This window comes from Adelges cooleyi, unplaced genomic scaffold (assembly GCF_023614345.1).
Source record: "Adelges cooleyi isolate 19-005CV unplaced genomic scaffold, UGA_ACOO_1.1 ACOO_flye_CR_arks_rails_tigmint_CR_PRNA_9, whole genome shotgun sequence".
In the NCBI taxonomy this organism is placed as follows: domain Eukaryota; kingdom Metazoa; phylum Arthropoda; class Insecta; order Hemiptera; family Adelgidae; genus Adelges; species Adelges cooleyi.
Window position 1 is genome coordinate 2,405,803 of NW_026096579.1, and position 20,144 is coordinate 2,425,946.

General features: G+C 30.6%; 1 protein-coding gene across 2 annotated transcripts in view; it reads left to right on the forward strand.

Annotated features, from left to right (window-relative positions):
* Nucleotides 1-18,617, forward strand: part of LOC126847050 (PR domain zinc finger protein 10-like) — a 29,317-nt gene extending 10,700 nt beyond the window's left edge. For both annotated transcript variants that reach the window (XM_050587027.1, XM_050587028.1), the window contains 14 exons: nt 10,727-10,912; nt 12,124-12,242; nt 12,321-12,484; nt 12,545-12,683; nt 12,750-12,881; nt 12,956-13,067; nt 13,803-13,921; nt 14,017-14,141; nt 14,227-14,398; nt 14,500-14,697; nt 14,775-14,858; nt 14,940-15,207; nt 15,850-15,941; nt 17,173-18,617. In XM_050587027.1, coding sequence (XP_050442984.1) covers nt 10,727-10,912; nt 12,124-12,242; nt 12,321-12,484; nt 12,545-12,683; nt 12,750-12,881; nt 12,956-13,067; nt 13,803-13,921; nt 14,017-14,141; nt 14,227-14,398; nt 14,500-14,697; nt 14,775-14,858; nt 14,940-15,207; nt 15,850-15,941; nt 17,173-17,463 — 2,201 coding nt within the window. In that variant the 3' untranslated portion in view covers nt 17,464-18,617. The remainder of the gene's footprint in view (nt 1-10,726; nt 10,913-12,123; nt 12,243-12,320; nt 12,485-12,544; nt 12,684-12,749; nt 12,882-12,955; nt 13,068-13,802; nt 13,922-14,016; nt 14,142-14,226; nt 14,399-14,499; nt 14,698-14,774; nt 14,859-14,939; nt 15,208-15,849; nt 15,942-17,172) is intronic.
* The last annotated feature ends 1,527 nt before the right edge of the window (nt 18,618-20,144 follow it).

Consider the following 20,144-nt stretch of genomic DNA (forward strand, 5'->3'; position numbering starts at 1 on the left):
GCACCTTATTAGAAACGTTTCCGTCTGGTTTTTGCGCGCTTTTCACCGCACGACCTTGCAAAAGGGTCGACGAGAGGGATCCTGTTTTTTATTTTTATTTTGTTGTTGTTCATAAGTTTGCATTCGGTTAACGCTTACGATTATTAGATTAAATACCGCCGACGTGGACGTCCGAGTCGGTCTTGAACACTTTCCAGTTGTGAACAATAGTTTATTTTTTAATTAGTCGTTAGTAGTAATCTTACCATATGCATTATAGACGGGTATTACCAGTTGATGATTTTACTGATCTTACGTTCGCACGTGCTTTCCATCACCTCGTTAAATTTCTCGATAGTGTCATTATTTATCGGTACTTTGATGATTTACCAAGATTTATTTGTCTATTGCTATGCGGTTAATTTTATAATCGGGTAACATAATATGCAACGATGTCTTGTCATTGACGGAATTTAATAATTTAGTATAGAATCATTGACAAATTATACAATTAACGTTTTACCGTGCAGTGACTTAAGTGTATACTTCTCAATAAATAAATGTCATTCAATTTTATATAACACTATTATAAAATATATTATTAATATTAACAGAAGATTGTATAATCCTATAAAAATGATCTTCTACTAATATGTATAAAATTATAATATTAATATATTGATGGCATAGTGCACATATTTTTACAGTAAGATAACTTAGAAGTTTATTAAATACATGTAATAGTATGACATTACTAATTTGAAAACACCGTTCCCGTAAAATGTTAAAACTGCCTTCTATGGTTATTTTCTTATAAGCGCATTAAATATAACAATAATGAGCACAAACTTTATTTATTTATAGCCCCTACTAATTGTGTTATCGAATTAAAATGTTTTTAAATGTAGTGTGATCAGTCTAATCACTTATTAGTTTTGAGTAATCTTAATAACAAATGTGTTATTCAAACGTTTTAAGTTACAGCCTCAGTTAAACCTTTCGGTCAATTACTTATTAAACATTTCGAAATGGATATTTACTTTGTTATTTTACATACTTTTATTAAAATTAATCTTTTTGCAATTTGTATTTGGAGAATTTAACAAAAAGGAAATAAATAAATAATATAAAATGTTTTGCCTTACATTTTAGAAGACATGTTACCTAGTATCTTTATAAAAGTGACTATTTAACTATGTATTTGTATTTCACTGACATGTTATGCGCACAAAAAAGCCGACGCCAGGTTCTCTTGGAATTAATGTTTACTTTTACTTGTTAGGCTAGCATGTTCGTACCTAAGACTAAACCCATTCTATCGTAAACTTTAAATCTGAGATTTATCTATAGCTTACATCACTTTTATTATTCGGTGTCGACAGTAATTTTTAAAATACAATTTAGAAAAAAACTAGAGTGTTTCATTGAAAATAAATAAATATCATGTTTTCTTTTTAAGAACTGTTAGACACACTAATATTTCAAACTGACAATGAGTGTATACAAATTGTTGGTATAAGAGAATACAATGACCATACTTTTTTCTTGTATAAAAATATATATTTATCTTGCTGAATGCAAACACCGTACTTTTCACTATAAATTCGAGTTGTTTATTATTATTCATTATTCATTTACTAAGTAAAATAGTAATTTATACTGCTTAAAATATGTAGTATAGTAATTAGTGATGGGAATTCGAAAATCAGGATGTTTCCAAAAATCGCTATTTTAACCGTTAAGAAATCGTATAAAACCTAAATAATAATATATTATAAAACTGAGTATCTAATTAAAGTGTTTATAATGAAAACTAAAAAATAGGTTATCCTTGACACTAAATTGCTTTAAGATTTTCGGATTTCCAAAAATCCAAAACCCATTAATTTTTTTGTTTTTTAGAAATATTTTCATTAAAATATTGCTGATTGCCAAAATTTGTTTGTAAAAGTCCGGATATTTAAATCACTATTAGCAATGTAATGTATGTTTAATAATCCAGTCTTTAAAATAATTGAATTGGTTATAGAAACCTTGTATATTAAGTTGGTTGGTAATCAGATTAGTTTAACGGTGTAACATTTCAAGTTAATCCACATTTTATCTTTTAATAACTTATTAACAATTCATATAGTATTTTTTAATTTATTAATAATTAAATTTTAGGTATTCTAGTGTGAATTTTACTTATTAAAAAAATACTTTGTTAAGCGATTTTTATTTTATATATGTGTTTTATAATATTGGTGATATTCTTTATAACTTTCCTTTTTATAATGAATGATACTTGATTACAAAATAAAAGTAAATTAAAACAAATCAAAATATTTAAAAACTTTAGTGGTCTGTTTAATTTAACTTTCTAGAATTTAATAAAATTATCTTATTTTATTGATTATTTCGTACTCACGTCTTGTGATCAACTAATAAATATTTACATTTACAGTTATTTATAAGTAAAATTTAGTAAGCAAAATTCGCTAATAACGATTATTTAATTACGATAGTATATAGAGTTTCTATTTTTTTTAAGTACACTGTTTATTATTATTAGTATTAACTTTAAAAAAATGTATACGATAGGATTTTAAAAATTGAGTAGACATTAATTTTAAATATAACCTCATATATTGCCGCTTAATTTTATTACGATAATATTTAGAGTTTCTATTTTTTTTTTAAGTGCACTGTATATTATTATTAGTATTAACTTTAAAAAATGTACACGTTAGGATTTTTGAAATTGAGTAGACATTAATTTTAAATATAACCTCATATATTGCCGCTTAATTTTATTTTAGCTGTAAATACTACATTTCATCGTTTAATAATGATACTATATAAATATTAGCCATAACGCCGAAATACGAATGAACTTTGAAGAGACTCCCCGTCGTTTTTTTTTGAAAATTATAATGCATTACGACAAAAAGAATTTTCTCAAATTTTTTTCGATTATTTTGGCCATGGTCGTAAAAAGTATTTCGGGTTTTTTCTTGACACCTCTTTTTATCGGTTTTTTATAGTACTTTCGTTCATTAATCAAAATGATTAAAAATCAGTTTTTATGTAAAATAAATAATCTCAGCTTACTAAAAAAAAATTTTTTTTTTGCCTAACAGAAAAACATTAAAATTTAATTTATAGTCTAAAATGTTGTTTTTTTGTGTTGCCAAAAACTTGAGAATTTTCTAATATTTTTTTTAGAACACTGAGAATATTTTACATAAAGTAGGTATGTAAATTTCAAATTGGAATCTCCATAAAAACGTTTAGAAAAAAAAAATTAAAAAAAAAGAGGTAAAAATTCATTAAAAAAAGACGAAAAACAGAGGAAAACGATCACAGTATTCAAAATAGTTAATTATTTGTAAAAAAAAGACAATTTCCCATTTTTTCAAATTTTTTATGCATTTTTACTTTATTTTTGATTGTCTAAAGGTTTTTATGAAGGTCCCAATTTGGTTTTCTTATGTTATTTCAACTTGATTAGATGAAGCTATTTCCAAAACATGTTTCCTAAATTGTTTAAATATGTTTTTATATATTTTTTTAAAACTTCTATTTTATGGTGATATTTTGCATAACACGCATATTATAAACCGATTTTATAAATTAGCCTACTTCATTTTATGTTAAAACGTATATTTACAGTGTAAAGTATAAAAAAAAGTTTTTTATTACAAGACAGTATAATATAATTTATTTGTTAAATAAATAAAAGTAATTATTCAAATTAATGTCATACTGTTTTTATATAATGGCAATCTTCTAAACCTAGAACCTAGAACTGAGGAATTACAAAAATATATATTATGTTCAGTGGTCAATATTAAAACTTAAACCAGATTTAAATTTTATAAAAAATGTATTGGTCATTTAGAGCACGATGGTCGACTTTCGTGATTTTTTTTTTTGTGATGAACATTGCCATTATTATAACATATCTAAAGAAACAGGTTTTGGAAGGGCCTACAATCCGATTTCTATAATATACTTTCAGAATACGTTGATAAGTATTAAGTAAATACTATTGGAATTTATAGATCACCACACTAGATTTACCTTCAGTTAAATTTCAGAGATGAAGTCCATAAACTACGTCTTAAAAATTGAAATAAAGAAAATGTATCCTCCCCTTTTAGGGGAAAGGATTAATAAAATATTTTCTTGGTTTTTTACCGTATATCGGTAGGAAAATTATGTACCTCAAAATTCTAACAATCCTTGTTTTAAGTAATAGTTATAAAAATAATTAAAATATATAATTATAGTATAGTATGTTTTAATTTATTTTATAATTAATAATTATGTTATTATTATTTATTTTTTTATCATCTGTTTTACATTGACCAATATAAACCATCCTACTTTGACTTCAGTTTTCGACAATATACATTGGTCGGATGAGTAAATATTGTCCAAAAATCTAGTACCTTTTGTTAAAATTCGTCTGTTATTAAGCCGGGTTCACACGACTCGCCTATTCGCCGAATGTATAGCGAATACCGAATATTCGCTTATTCGTGCAAGTAGACGAATATACCATTTCCACGACTCGTCTATTTGCCGAATGTATTGAGTACATTTGGTATCCCTTTGACTCGTGTCGCATTTACCGACAATCCACGGGAAGAGGACGAATACCGAATACCGAATACACGAATCCACCGTTCCCACGACATGGCGAATATACACGAATACCGAATATTCGGCAAATAGACGAGTCGTGTTAACCCGGCTTTAGAAATCATGATTATCATTGTGTAAAAATCTAGAATAGGTAAAACAGTATAATAACTTTCTTCTTTAAATTGTGTAATGGTGCCCGTGTCTATTAAACTTTAGGTGAAATTAACATTTACAAGTATATAAAAGAATGTTGAGTTTTTTTATTGTTTTGTAGACTTTCTTAAATGGCCTCTATATCCTTTAATGGAGGCATTTTCCTAAACACGTGTAGTTGACGTCCGCTACTGTAAAACATGTCCACGAATCCAGTGATAGCAACGTATTTTTTTCTCGTGTCTATTTTCTCCATCTATATTGATTAACTAATGGATACATTTATTATCTATTACTATAGTTCAGTATATTATTGTTTTTTTTTATAACATAACAAATATGTGCTTAAGTCTTGAAACACATTTTTGGTACGCTATATTATAGTAGATACTTTATATATTATCTAATATACTAATATATGATAACTATTAATGTCAAGGGCAAACTTGCCTAAAACAAGTATAGTTAGAAAATTAACGAAAATTAAAAAGGTTTGTATTTGATCTATATACCAACCGAGTTCCTCTGGTTTCGCACAGGATATTATTGTTATGATCAACTATTTATTTATACAATAAAACATATTTGTTCGCGTTTTACGTTTATATTATCCCTCCAATCAGGGCTTAGACGGTTTATAAATAAAATATTAAGTAATTTTTAATTATTTTTAATTATGTATTATTAGTTTCTACAGGTGCTTACGTTTTTCTATAGTTTGTTGATTTTTATTTATGATTTTAAGTTATAAATAATAATTCATTGATTAAATCATCAACTCTATAAAATATATATTATGTAATTTATACATCTATTAAAATTATCATTTTACCAACAGACGACACAAACTCCCTCGATGAAGGGAATCTTTTCTTTATTGTCACTTATAAGAACATACCAAAACTATAGTCACATCTTTATCCTAAATTGCTAAAATTACATACATGACGTATATGTAAAAAAAAATGTTTTAACTTGCAAAAACATGCTAATATTGTCACATTTTAAACTTGCCATAAATAAATAAAAATTATCTTTTATGAGTACTATCATTGTAAAATACTTTTTTTGACGTAATTTTTTTTAAAATGTTAAGTTCTGTAGAAAGTAAAATCTACCTTTATTTGCAAACATATGATACAGATTCGTATTTTAAAGTCAGCTAAATAAACTTAGCCCTTCACTGCATGAATTTTTTTTTGACCATATGCTATTAATGTACTTAATACTACTTAAAAAAATAAAAAATAAATTTTTTTTTTAGTTTTGGTTTCATGGAAAACGCTAATTAAAGAATTGTTCCAAATATGGAACATTGTGCATACAAATATGTATAGCATGAGCAGATATAAACAATAAATACAATTGTTTCATATATGGAACATTGTGCAATGAATTGTTAGTTTAACTAGTTTAAACTGGTTTAAACAAATTTTGGAAATTTAGCGTGTAGACATAATATAGTTAAGCTTTTTAGGCAGTTCATTATATTATAAACCGGTAATAGTGCGAAGTTTTTTTCGATCTTGGTCGATTTTCATAAACGGTTAAACGTTCCATCCGAAAAGTGCTTTATTTTACAGCTGCGCGTTGTGCTCCTGCTACGATTTCACAAATGTAAATGGTTTTTAAAAAAAAAAATTATTGTATGAGAACGCTTTAATTTAACGCGTTATATTATCACAATTTATATTTTATGATTCTTTCGCCAATTAAAACAAATACGACCAGCGTCATCTACATTATGTCTAATGTGGATTTTAGAAAATTCAATTACCGTCCGTTACACCGTGTGCTGTAGCCGAAAATGGTGGGTGGCAATAATGGAGGGAAGGGACGAACAATTTCGAGTGCACTTAAGTTTAATAACGATGGAATCATGCCAAAACGGTAGAATATGTCGCGGACAACTAAAACCATACTATAATAGCAGATTTGTTGGCCGAGTGGTTTGCAATCGATAACGGGAGAGAGTAGTATCATCTGTGTGGTTTCTAATCGGCTGCGTTGTTCAAAATGCTGATATCATCGGTTACCCCGGCTGCTGGCATCCGATTTTCTTATCGCACCGGCATACGAGGTATAGGGATTAGCCACGTTCTAATTAACTGTGTTGACAGTTCGTGACTTGTTAAAAACGAATTAGTCTCTTGGTTTGAACTCGATTGATAGATATGGGAAAAAGAAAAATTAATTCAAATTATAGAAATCTAGATTGTATAATAAATATTATAATTTAATTTGTCCTTTATTTTGTAAAGTATTTAAATATACTTATTCATGCATGTGATTTTTCTTTGAACTATTGCCAGCCGCCACTCGGTAATTTACCTTTGAAACTTAAGTACAAAACGTGTTCTGCGCGTTATATTAATTAAATTAAAAGTGATTTCCAAGTACAGAGAAACGTCCAAGTATCTTATGCATGTTTCTGTGGACGATTTTGGAATTATTCTTGGTTAAGTGTACAATGTACTTATTAATTTTAAGTTCTAACCTATTTCATTAACCTTTTTTTGTTGTTGGTACTTTTGCTAGGCAAAACTCCCATCCTAAATCGCAAAAAGTTTATATTTACCTATTTTCAAGTAATAAATATCACAAATCTGTAGATAGTCAAAATCCAGCACACGAGAAATCTCATGATGTTTTTCTTACATGGTTTAACATTTAAAAAAGTTATTTTTTAGGTATTCCATTTATTTTAATATTCAATTATGTTTTACATTTGAAAACCCCCTCAAAAAAATGTATTGTAGTTTCGCACAAAAATTTGATGGTTTAATAATTCGTCATTGGATCAATCCTGTGTTCTGAGAAACAGAATCCTATCTCAAATAAAGATTTATGGAACGAACAAAGTATTTTGAAACGAACAAAAAAACCTAGGTAGTGTTATTTTTAAATCTTTTAAAATTACAAACATGTACGACGTACAATATTAACTATAATCTTATAACTTAACTATAATAATACAAATATAAATTATTTATACCGAAAGTAATTTTAACACTCTAGTTATGAGGATGCAGACGATGGCAGTTTGAGTTATGTTCGATTAGGTAGGTATACTGGGTGATAACTATATAGAGGTAATTATCGAGATATGGAGAATCAGAAAAAAAATGACAAGCAATCATTATTACAGATGGTCTGACCCCTTCCCATAGGCATCCTGGCATCTTCTCGTCAATTCAAACAATTCTCTCAATGTATAATACAACAAAATAGTTGTATACTGTATAATATTATATTACTTAGTAAGCTAAGTGGTACTCTAAATTTATTATTTTCGGTTCATGTTGTCTGTGTTAATTTTTGTTAACATTCCTTAAAATAGGTGTCGAAATAACATGCGTTTTTGTATCACTAACACAACAAGTTAAATGTAGTATACTTAATTACAAATCATATAATTGGCGCAGTGTATTATAATTTATAACCTTTTGGCTTGCGATGTCAAATTTCTTTTTTAGTGATTATGTAGAAATAACAATTTATGTGTTCAAAATTGTAGTTATCTCTAACATAAGATTCTTTGGATCAAAATAATATTTATTTGACCAATTCAGTATTTTAGACAAAAATGGATGACAAACTGAAGTCAATTATTTTGACTAAAATTAGGTACGATCTGATTGTCATTTTATGTTTACTAAGTTTTTGTCGTTCCTAGAATTTAATGGAATATTTAAACGTTTGTTCATAAAAATAGTTTTGATAAAAATCAAGCAGTAGAATATTAAAAAAATGTATTAAAGTGCGTCTAGTAGACTACGTTTTAAAACCGGTTGAGACGTTTTCACTCTACATAGAGATAATATGCTATAAGGTATGCAAGATAAATTAGAACGTTATACTCCTTTGTTAGCAAAATCTGGTTACTCACTTGAAATGTTGTGTTTTTTTTTGTTTGAGAAGTTTTTTATACTATAATTTATGTTCGTTCATAATATTATAAAGTGTTCAATAAAAATTTTATTCGCTATTAATTATGAAAATTCATTATTTAAAATATTAATGTAAACCAAAAACTCGGTAAATTCGAACCGCGTTATAAAATCAGATAACCATATTACAACGTTTTTACTTTTTTTTTTTACATAACTGTGTCATAATTTTGAAAAAAAAAATATAGTATTCAAACTTTTTTTTTGTGTAATCTTTTTTTAATACTGTATAATAACCAACGATGATCCTCCCTTTCTTAATGTGCTTGTTGTGTACAGATATATTGTAGGATATTATTATAGTGTACGATATTATTGCGCACTACATGACTTTTGCTACACGCGTTATTGATAGCCAACTCTAGTCAAGTAAAAGCGAGGGGCCGTAACAACTCAAGATAATAAAGATATTGTAGAAGACAGGCAGTGTAAATTACTAAAGAAATATATGTGAGGTAAAGAACCGGCAGTTAATAAAAGCTCATGTAATCGAATATGTAATATTCGCGACAGTCACTATTTACATTGGTTTACTTAATCTATATTATGCATGTACTTAGAATTAAAGATCTATAAACTAGCTACCTAGCTTAACAACAGTTTTATCGTGTGTGGACATTTAATTACAGACTTGCCACTGATACTGAGGATTGAGGTAATAACGCGTATGTATGAAGGTACAGAGTAAAACAAAAACAATTGTATGTAAGCAATCGTAACGTTTTTAAAATGATATTATCTTCGTCACTTTCTTCACACAAGGAATTCTAATAAACTAGAGAAAAAATTATAACATATAGAAGAATTTATAAACAGCAAAATACTGATGCCATTTCTTTTTCTCGGGAACTTTCTCTCGAATAAAACCAACCTACCCGTATCATTTGCAGAAAACCCCGCTGTGCCAACAACCAGTTCATGTTATCCTTGCTGTTTACAATACAACAAGGCAGCTCTTTGAAATTTAAATTATTTACATAACAACCATTAGTTACTTAATATCTAACATTATAATGTTATTTATCAATTGTAATACTATTATTGTGATTTACAATATAAAATTGGTGGGCTATTACACTAGCCAAGAACTTAATATGCATTATTTAATAGAAATAAAACTATAGTCGATTAAATATATATAATGTAAATATTTACTTTTTAAATAAAGAACTGATTATTAAGTAATTTGATTTATTTTACTAAATAAAAACATAATGGAAAATTGTATTTTATATAACATGTATGTTGTAAGCACAGGTGGCATATTACTTTAACTAAAACAATTGATGAAACTTTTAAAAATGTTTAGCCTTTTAAATGCAATGGACCGATTTAATCAACTGTTAGCTGTTTATTGAATCCGTATTATTATTATTTTTATGTATACAACTTCAGAACGCAATGTGAGTTTACTAAACTAACTATACTACTCAGTTCGAACCGTGTACAATAATTAGCGGGTCGAGAAATTTTAAATGTACCTAGTTCTTGTTTGTCGGGACAACTATAAAGATATTAAGTGTTTAGTGTGAGAACTCATGTCTCTCGTTTATATTTTTGCTGATTAATCTTTGTGAATAGAGTGCTGTGCTCCGAATGAGATAAAGTATGGGTTTTGGTCTTTTTTTTAAGATCGCACGAAGAAAAGCAATATGAGGTTAACATTTCAATATAGGATTGGCTGGATTAAAAGAGTTGTCCAAACGTGACCACTCGTAAGACTTCTTGCTAAGGAGTAATATTTTAGCCATCTTTTAAAACTCATGTTAATTTAAATATTAACCTAGTTTACTTTTTTCTTTCTAGAAGATGCGTCCTTAAGTCTGTCTTACAATCTTGTTTGTTTTTGTTGGCGTTATCGTCGTCATCGTCATATGCGCTGCGTTCATTAACATAATATATTCCAAAAGCTATCTTAAAGCCGTAAATGGCTTCTGGCGTTTACCTAGTATATTATGTGCGTAGGAGAAAAAAACTGTTTTAATTATAATACCGCGTCTTGTGTGTTTCAGATAATTCTAATTGGATGCACTTTGTAAGACCAGCAAAAACAAAGCAAGAGCAAAACATGAGAGTGGATCAAATTGGCGATTATCTCTATTTCACCACCACCAGGACGATTTATCAACGAGAAGAATTACTCGTTGGGTACAGCACGTTCTATGCACACAAACGGGGTCTGCCCCTGTTGTCATCAGGCGAGTAACATAAATAATATTATAACCAATTCAAGTGCATTATTTAACAGCAATACCTGCTGTTTGCGTTGTTTATTCGCGAACGTCTAGACAAAATTATTACGGTCAATAACATTTTTTTTTTATAGAAAATCGACTTAAAAATTTATTCAAGCTTTCGCAGTATAATTTTTTTTATATCGACCTCCGTGGCATTGACAGACTTGAGTTTCATTGAATGATGTCTAAGTAAAAGTGCTTGGCTCTATTGCAAAGTGAGAAATGTATATCCCGGACCCACGCTCGAGAACCTGTTTTCAGTATAGTATTAATAGGCCCATACAAATATCGTGTAACGTATTCTGTTGCGGCAATTTCACCGTATCATATTATTATATCCTATTTGCCATGCCCAGTTATAAAACCCGAAAAAAATTAATCGCTCGACAGTTTTAAATAAACGATTAAATAACTTCCAATTCTAATTATAATACTGTTCATCGAACACACAGTTATCTTCTTGAAACCCGTATAGGTTTACTGTAAGCATGGATCTGTATTCACAAGTTTTTTCGGAGTTTCCATTGCCAGTTACTTAACTTATATATCACTTCTTGCGAATAACACGGTGAGAGCTACTTAACCAATTGGCCCCTATCGGTTTTTTGAAGTATGCGAGATGTTTTTAATTTGCTAGCTCTTACACTTATTCGTTTGAAGTTCAAAAATTATAATAGCTGTTTATAATTTGACACGTGAAGGAATTAGAGCGATGTTTATCTTTAGGCAGTGCGCAAAACTGGTTTGTGTTACTACAGATAGTGTTTAACTAACCAACGTTATGTAGATTTTCAAAGTTTTTTCGGACTCCGGTGTAGAAACGATCAAAATGTATTCTACTACAAATGCGGTAATTATGATATAAGTATAGACTGACTGGGTCTAGTTAATAATTTAAAAAATATCGGTCATTGAGGTGCAACGGAGATTAAATGACCTAAATATATTTCCGATGGTCTTCCTGACAATTATGGTTTTCTGGTATATACCACTTGTATTAAGCCAATCCATAGCCGAGTCCCAGTTATGTAATAGCTATAATTATTTAAACTCTATCGCATTTGCAGTTTACCGCTATGTAAACGAATCTTTTTTGCCAATCCGAGCGGCTTGGAAAGTTTTTTTTTATATTCTACCATAGCTAACCGTGGATTTTTGTAAAAATATTTTAGTTAACGACCAAGCTTTATCTCCGGTTGCCCGAAAACCAGTTAGATCTCCGAAGACGTTTCAAGGGTTAAGCAAACAAACGAGTGTCGGAAAACACAGTATCACGCCTAGAGGAAGCGTAGTAAGTGTTTTCTTAAACAAATTAACGATATTGTACTGTCTTTTCGTTGATTTAAACGGCTGGGAATATCATTCGTAGGGCAAACATTTTGCTTGCAAGCACACGGCAAGAAAACGACTGGTGACTAACCGCGCTGACAAAAATATCCAATGTAATATGTGTGTCGGAGCCCAAAATAATCCTAGACCTTCTTTGGCTTTCAAACGGAAAACAAATTTAATCAAATTGAATAACGGTGTAAAGTAAGTGTGGTTTTGATTTTTAAATGCGTCGTATATTATTTTATTATTATTTTCCTTCAGAAACGTTTGGATGTGCGTGTCGTGCGATTTGAAGTTCATAAAACGGGAAACAATAAGGATACATGATATTATCCATGAGGTCGATTTTGATAGCGAAGAAGTAACGCTTGTAGATACCAAATGCCCCGAATGCCACTCTGTTCGTACAATATTATTAATGTGTTATAATAACGTGTCAATATTTAATATTCAAAAATGAAATTAGGATTTCGGTCATGCCGAAGAACTGGCCAAACATGTCGGTGCTCACGGTTTCCTCGGTAACGTGGGCGGAGCAGCCGTTTATTATAATTGCCAAATGTGTGACAGACGATACAGGAACGTGAACCACTTAAAGGTATTTGCAGACATAATTTATTATAATATATTGTAAGATTGTCTACTATATTTTATTATGTACATCTGTAACAGACACATCAAGCTAAACACAAGGCGGACGAATTCAAGGAGTTCAAATGTACTGTATGTGACAAGCGGTTTTTGAACTCTATCGCTTTAACTATTCATGTTCGGAAACATTACGGTTAGTGAATAATATATTCTTCGAATTAGGCGGCAACTGTTAGAATGAGCTTTCTAGCTAAACACACAAAAAATGCAATTGTACGATTAAATTTTTTTTCCCTTTTAACTTTTTTTAGTCATAAATTAAATTAAATTTCAATTTTTAAATTTTTAAATAAACAAAACACAATAATCAGTTAAAAAGGAAATTAAATGTTCCATAATATTATATAGGATATTACGAAGGACAACTGAACAGATTAGGCGCTTTATCTATGCAATATGCCATCATGTGTGTATAGGATATTATCTATCCACGTTGATGTAAATGTATGTTTAAAAAATACCTACGCTTTGCATCGAAGCTAACAGTCTTTAACTTTCTTATTTTCTACGAGTCGTGTAGTCGTTCAGTTTAGCAGTGAGAAAATGTATGATTTTTATGAGATAACAATACCTCTTTACTTTAAGTTTGTCGCTGTTAAACCCATCCAGTCGAATAATTCACAATGTCAGTTGGGTCATTCATGTCGGTGTCATCAACGTTTATCGTATTATCAACTTACCTCATTTGTTCGAATTTCTCGACATATTTCGTACTTAACTCCATTCGTTCTACGCTTAATTACAGTATCTTTTATACATTCGATTCCTTTCATTAACTCTGTCAAAATTACGTAGTTTATACCAGTTTGTCCTTATTGATTACCGGACCCGTTTAAGAAATGAATTACCTATTTTTTTTTTACAACAGAGGGAGTCATATACGACTGTCCGATTTGTCAGTTGACTTTCAATGATTTGAAGCTGCTGAAAGAACACGTCCACACCCACGCGGTCAACAATATGTTCTACTGTCAATTGTGTCCACGAGTACGTCTAAATTCGACTCGATTTATTAATACTATTTTTGATTTTATTAAAAAATGTATAGATTTTATATTTTTTAAAAATATGTATTTACTTAGCAATTCAAAACGTATAAAATGATAAGGAAACACATACGAGCCATGCACAATCCCGCCAAGTTCGTATGCGATTGTTGCAACCGAATTTTCAACAGCCGTTTTAGTCTTTCTATGCACATGCGAAGGTATGGCTGTCGACCACGTTTATTGCTAAATTAATCTATCAATTTTAACACTACTTACCTTGTTCCAATGTAATTTCGCTTTCAGTCATTCGGATCAAAGAGACTTTTTGTGCACCATGTGTGGCAAGCAGTTTAAGAGGAAAGATAAACTCAAAGTACACATGAATAGAATACATTACGGGAAGAAAAAGAAATCGAAAACCGCTGAAAAAATAGAAGCCAGAGCCCTGCGAAAAGAAAGACAACTATCCAAAATTGTGAGCAGTAAAATAATACAATTGGTCACTGTTGATGCTCACTTTTTGAGTTTTGGTTTTTGTTCAGAATGTGTTTACACTCGTTAAATTAACAATTTTAGAAATCACCAAAAGCGATGTTAGACTATGAGAATTCGACGTACCGGTGCGATAAGTGTGTGGTGGGATTCAAAAAGAGAGGCGTGTTCGTTAATCATTTGGTGTCGAGACATCCAGAAATTAGTCTCGATTCGGTTCCTTCGCTCAATCAGCCGGTGGTAGTTACAACGAAAATATACGCGTGCTTGTACTGTGACAAGGTAAGTAATAGCTATCAAAACCCGCTCAACTATGAGTATTTTTCATTATTTACTACTGGGCAATGTTCGTCAATCAGGTGTACAAAACCAACGCCAAACGGAAATCGCATATTATTAAAAATCATCCGAACTGTGATCTGCCGCAGAAGCCTACCGATAAAGTAAAAAAAAACAAGCACTGCCTTTTACTACACCCCCAAAGGCTAAGATAATAATATTTCTGTGTGATTGCATTATTTCAGACCGTCATTATCGATAGCGACCCGTCCAGTAAGGACGTCGCCAAATCCCAGGTGCACAGTTGCCAGTGGTGTTACAAACAGTATGTGCTGAAAGACAAGCTCATGAAACACCAGCGGGCTAATCACTTTCACCTGTTGCCCCCGTTTCTGCAAGTGCCGAAAAATACAAAAAAACCTGGTAACAAAACGAAAAAGACGGATCAACTCTCGGCTACGCCGACAACACAAACTACACGACAAACCCAAACAATTAGTCTTCAGTTTACAGGTATATACTATGTATGCGTTCATTATTCAGGATTGTAGCGAAGCTTAAAAAAAAGTTTTATGCCCAAAAACTTTCGTCGAGGCTCTACAGTAATAATTTGAATGTTTGCTCAACAATTAACCAAAACGAATACTCTAATTAACGCATATGTTGCAATAGGTGTAAACCATGTTATTCCTATCACTTTCCGAAACCTAAAAAATGTAATATGTAAATTATTCGAAATGAACACAACAAGCCGAAACGCCACACAATGGTATAGTTGACAACTCTGTAAGCGATTTAAGAAAATAATAAGATGTGCTACAGAAAATTCGAGACATGATTTGGGATTCAACGAAAATCAAAAATTAATGTATTTTAATTTGTGTTCCAAAAAAAAAGTCAAATTTTGTTGTAGATATACAGAAATATATTACTATACTCTCAAATAATTTCTAGTCTTGAAGATATTTTAAGTGAATAAAACCCCTTGAGGTCTCTCTAATTTTAGCTACTGGGTATCACCGGTGTACTTATAATGCTAATAATAGTTTGTATTTATTAATACAAACTAAACTTTAATCGTTGGTCGTTTGGCAGTTATTGAGCCTGTCCGTTCGACGTTAAGTAACTGTATCCTTTGTGTATATTCTGTTTTAGAAGCCGACGGTTTCGAGTTGGCGGCAGATAATATAGAGCTTGACAACCCCATGGAACCTGGCAACATAATAGCGATCAAGCATTCAGTCAAAGTGAGTATCTTACTGACTTACTTGCCGTTATCTTGGACTTTGTCACGAATTTTTCACTTCTCGTAATTTGTCGGCTTTCTATTATGCTGAAAAAAAATATTTTATAGCTTACCTCAATATTATCTCGTGCCAAAATCGATTCAAAGTTGTACGTTTAAATCACACGGGAATTTCAAAAACCTATAGCTATTGTTGTTTTTCAGTTTCCCAAAAATTCCAATAATTCTGAATATGATATGGATATATCAAGCACCTCAAACTTCAAAACAAGATGTTTTACAATTATTTATTTTTTCATTGGATATTACTTATCTATAGTCTATCTATTGTAGTTTGGCTTCCTGCCGTGAAAACAATATGGCAGCCGGCCTTTTACGGCGGCTCATAAGAACCCGTGAAATTGTTTTAAAGTCTCCCTACTGGTTATTCTGTGGTATGCGCCCTTTTATCATCACAGGGTTTTGAACGCCCCTATAATCAATTCCGTCATCACGAAATCTAAATCCATATAATACGGTTATGTCCTTTTAGTAGAATTATATTTTGAACCTATATTATTGGGGAAGTATACGCGAAAAATGAAAAAAAAAATTATTAAACATCTTGTTTTGGAATTTTACATGAACCTGAAAGCAGTAATAACTACAGCTTATTAAAATTCCCATGTTATTAAAGCGTAAAACATTGAATCGAATTCGACACGGATTAATATCGAGATACTGCTATGAAATTTTGAGAATATTTTTTTCCAGCATAAAAAACGGGAAAAACATCCTGGCAAGTCCAAAATAACGACCATTCTAACATGTATATATATATATATATATATATACATACAGGGTGATTCATGAGACACTAAGATTCTTTAAAAAATAATTGGAACTTTTTAGTTTTTATTTTGAAAACCTTTTAGTTTGTTATTTTACAGTATTGAAAGTTTTAAATTTTTTTCCAGAGTTCTATCGACTTTTAAAATTTAAAAACGTAATTAATTTTATCGGTATCATTCGAGTTTGAAAAGTTGATAGAGCTCTAGGAAATTACCAAAAAAGATAAATGTTAAAGATAATTGTAAAATAACATAAAGAAACATTTTTTTCAAAAAGAAAAAAAAATTTCTAAATTTCAATTCTTTTGGAGAAAACGTGAGCGGTGTATTATCCGTAACGAAACGTCCAGCATAATATATTATGATGACCATTTGCTTACATATATTTTTTTTCCGGTGCAGGACGTGACGGCGGCGGAATTCATGTCACACCACGACATGGGCGATTTGGACATGACCGAGTCAAAGGACGGTCTCAACGACGAACAGCAGATCTACTATCGCATTTTGGAAACTCAAGGAGACGTCGCCTTCGTACAAGCCATCGATCCGCCACAACCTACCCTGACCTCTCTGATAACGTTGGACGGGCAGACCATCCAGCAAGTACTGTACTCGTGCGGTACTTCCACAGACGATGACGTGGTGTCTCCGGTATCGCCGCAACCTTCGACGTCTGCCAATTCCGTCTGATCGTTTCCGGTTTTAAGTCTTACCCAAAATATTCACCGCCAAACTTTGTCGATCTCCTCTCTCTCTCTCTTGATCTCGGTTCGGTCCTATTTTTTTTTTTTTTTACCCGACCGGACTTACAACCTGTCCAAAGTCAACCAATGCGTTTCTTTCGGTTTGCTTTCCACACGTGACGCTAAAAAGAATTCCGACCCCCGCGTTGTAACATTACATTCCTTTTGATCTAGTTTAAAAAATTTACAATCTATGTTAATTCTTATTATTTATCGTTATGGGTGATCGCACACAAGTCTCCCGTGTCTCGTGTACATAACGTTTAAGTGTTTCCTACTAGGTGCACCATTCTTCGTTGATTTTGTGTATATTATTTTATGTTATTGTCGTATTGCGACGGTGTTATACCGCGCAGTTTAGTGATTACCATAATGTTGACTCGTTAAGATGGTTTACTCGGTGAATTAATATTCGCAAAATTATTTACATTTACGAAAATAGCTAACAGTCACTATTAGCTTAAGTCGTTTGCCCCTGTTGGTGTAGCTGTAATTCGATTTGTCACCATTGAGTCTGACAAACTAAGAAATTGGAGTAACTTAAATGTGGTTCTCCTGTGACTAAAAGTGGTAAAGTATTTGGAGTCACGTTACCTTTTTTCATTATGTACAATTTTAAAAAATCAGCGGATATTTGTTTTTATCATTATATAAGCGATTAAGTGATTGGACTAGTCGGTTGTGATTTTTGTTCGAGCGCGCTTATAATACTTAACCTTTAATTCTGTCGCCGGGCAAAATTTGGTATTCATTATTATATAACCGTCGAGATTAGTCGTGATGAAAAATTAAAATAATAAAGAAAAATACTTACGTGGTCTTATAGACCGAATGTAGACCTTGTTTGGGCCTAAGTTCGGGGGCAGAATTTTTAGTTTGCAACATTTAGAGTTCTGCCATGCTGACATCTCAGTAATTATAACTTTGATTTCTAAAACTCTCATATATATATATATATATATCACTATCACAACTTTTTGACGCTTATGACCTTTTGACCTGTCGCCAAATAAAATATATAATTGCACGAAACATCTTAGCCTTCATATTTTATTAAATAAAACACGTTAGTATTATAGTTTGTTAACTACACAGTTATTTATATCGTTTTCAAAACAATATAGTTATGTAAAATTAAAAAAAAATTTGTTTTATTATACTTTTTTAATTACTTATAAATATTGATATAATCTTAATAAAAATAAAATTATATATATATATAACTTTCAAAACATTTTTTTATGTTTACGACTATATGTTTGTAATTTGGGTCTGGTTAGACGAATTTCACGTTTAAGACATTTTTTTGAAATAAACATTATTGTTCATATTTTTCAGGCGTGCTTGCATAGATTTAAGTTAATTGTTGCCAAAATTAACTTTTAAATTAATAAACGTAGAAAGAAGCATTTTAGGAAAGTAAAATAATTAATGGGTTCTTAAACTTTTAACGAGTTTATTTAATTCATTTTGGCCAAAATTTAAATTGACTCTTTTAGACCCAAAGTACATTTATTTGGTAATAAAATCTTATATTATTTCATCTATTTACTGTTCTTTTTTAATTTAATTTTTTAAGTTATCAGATATTCCGACTAGATTTCGTTATAAATTATGATTATTAGTGTCGCCATATTCAAAACCATCGAATTGTTTTTCAATGTAAATTTTTTTTTTTACAAATGTTTATTGTATTTGTTTTGTTCTGTTTTTTTTTTAAATATTGTTGCGCCGTTATTATAATTGTATTGAAAGTTAATAATAAACAAATAAGTATCTACTATTCAAAAGTATGTACTGTACTGTAAAAATGTACCCAGCAAACTTCATACTATATATTGTATGATCGCACATATTTTCGCTCTAATAATATACCATTTGGGTGATAATTAAGACGGTCTTACAACGTCTGTTATGTGTTGAAATTAATTGTTTTGTTCTTGGCTGTTATTCTTTGGAGGTATCGAGTTACGTTTTGCCTCGAAAAAACTTTATAATATATTGTGTTACAAATTGCAATTTGTTCGGGATTTGTGCTATTATTATTAAATAAATATGTTTATCTGCAAAGAAAAAAAAGATCCGGCCCGTGGGTCGACGCGACGCACTGTCGACGGTGTAAAATTGATTTAAATTAAACTTGTACGGTTTGTACTTTTGGTATTTTCGATGGGGAAATAAAAGAGATTTATTTTTGTCCACTTCAAATAACCGCGTTGAAATCGAACTCAAACATAATGGGAATGTTTTCGGGCGAAATAACAATCTTTATGGACAAGTATCCTTTTGTCACGCTGTCGGTTTTGTGAAACTCTGAAGGGTATGCGCCAAAAGGAAAAACAGGATGAGAACGTAGGTCCCCGACCGCAATAACGACAACAGCGCTAATAGTAATTATGACTATAATGATTATTATTATTATTGTTGTTGTCGAGGAAACGACTTTGTCCCGGTCGGCATTGGCTTATACACCGTATAATATTATACATACGTATCTTGCAAATCTGTGGTTGTTATAATAATAAAATGCGGGTAAATTGCGTAGGTGTATAATAATAATAATAATAATAATACTTACAAATCACCGGGTAGCTGCCGAGGCGTTTGCCGGAATGCAAATTTAGGCAT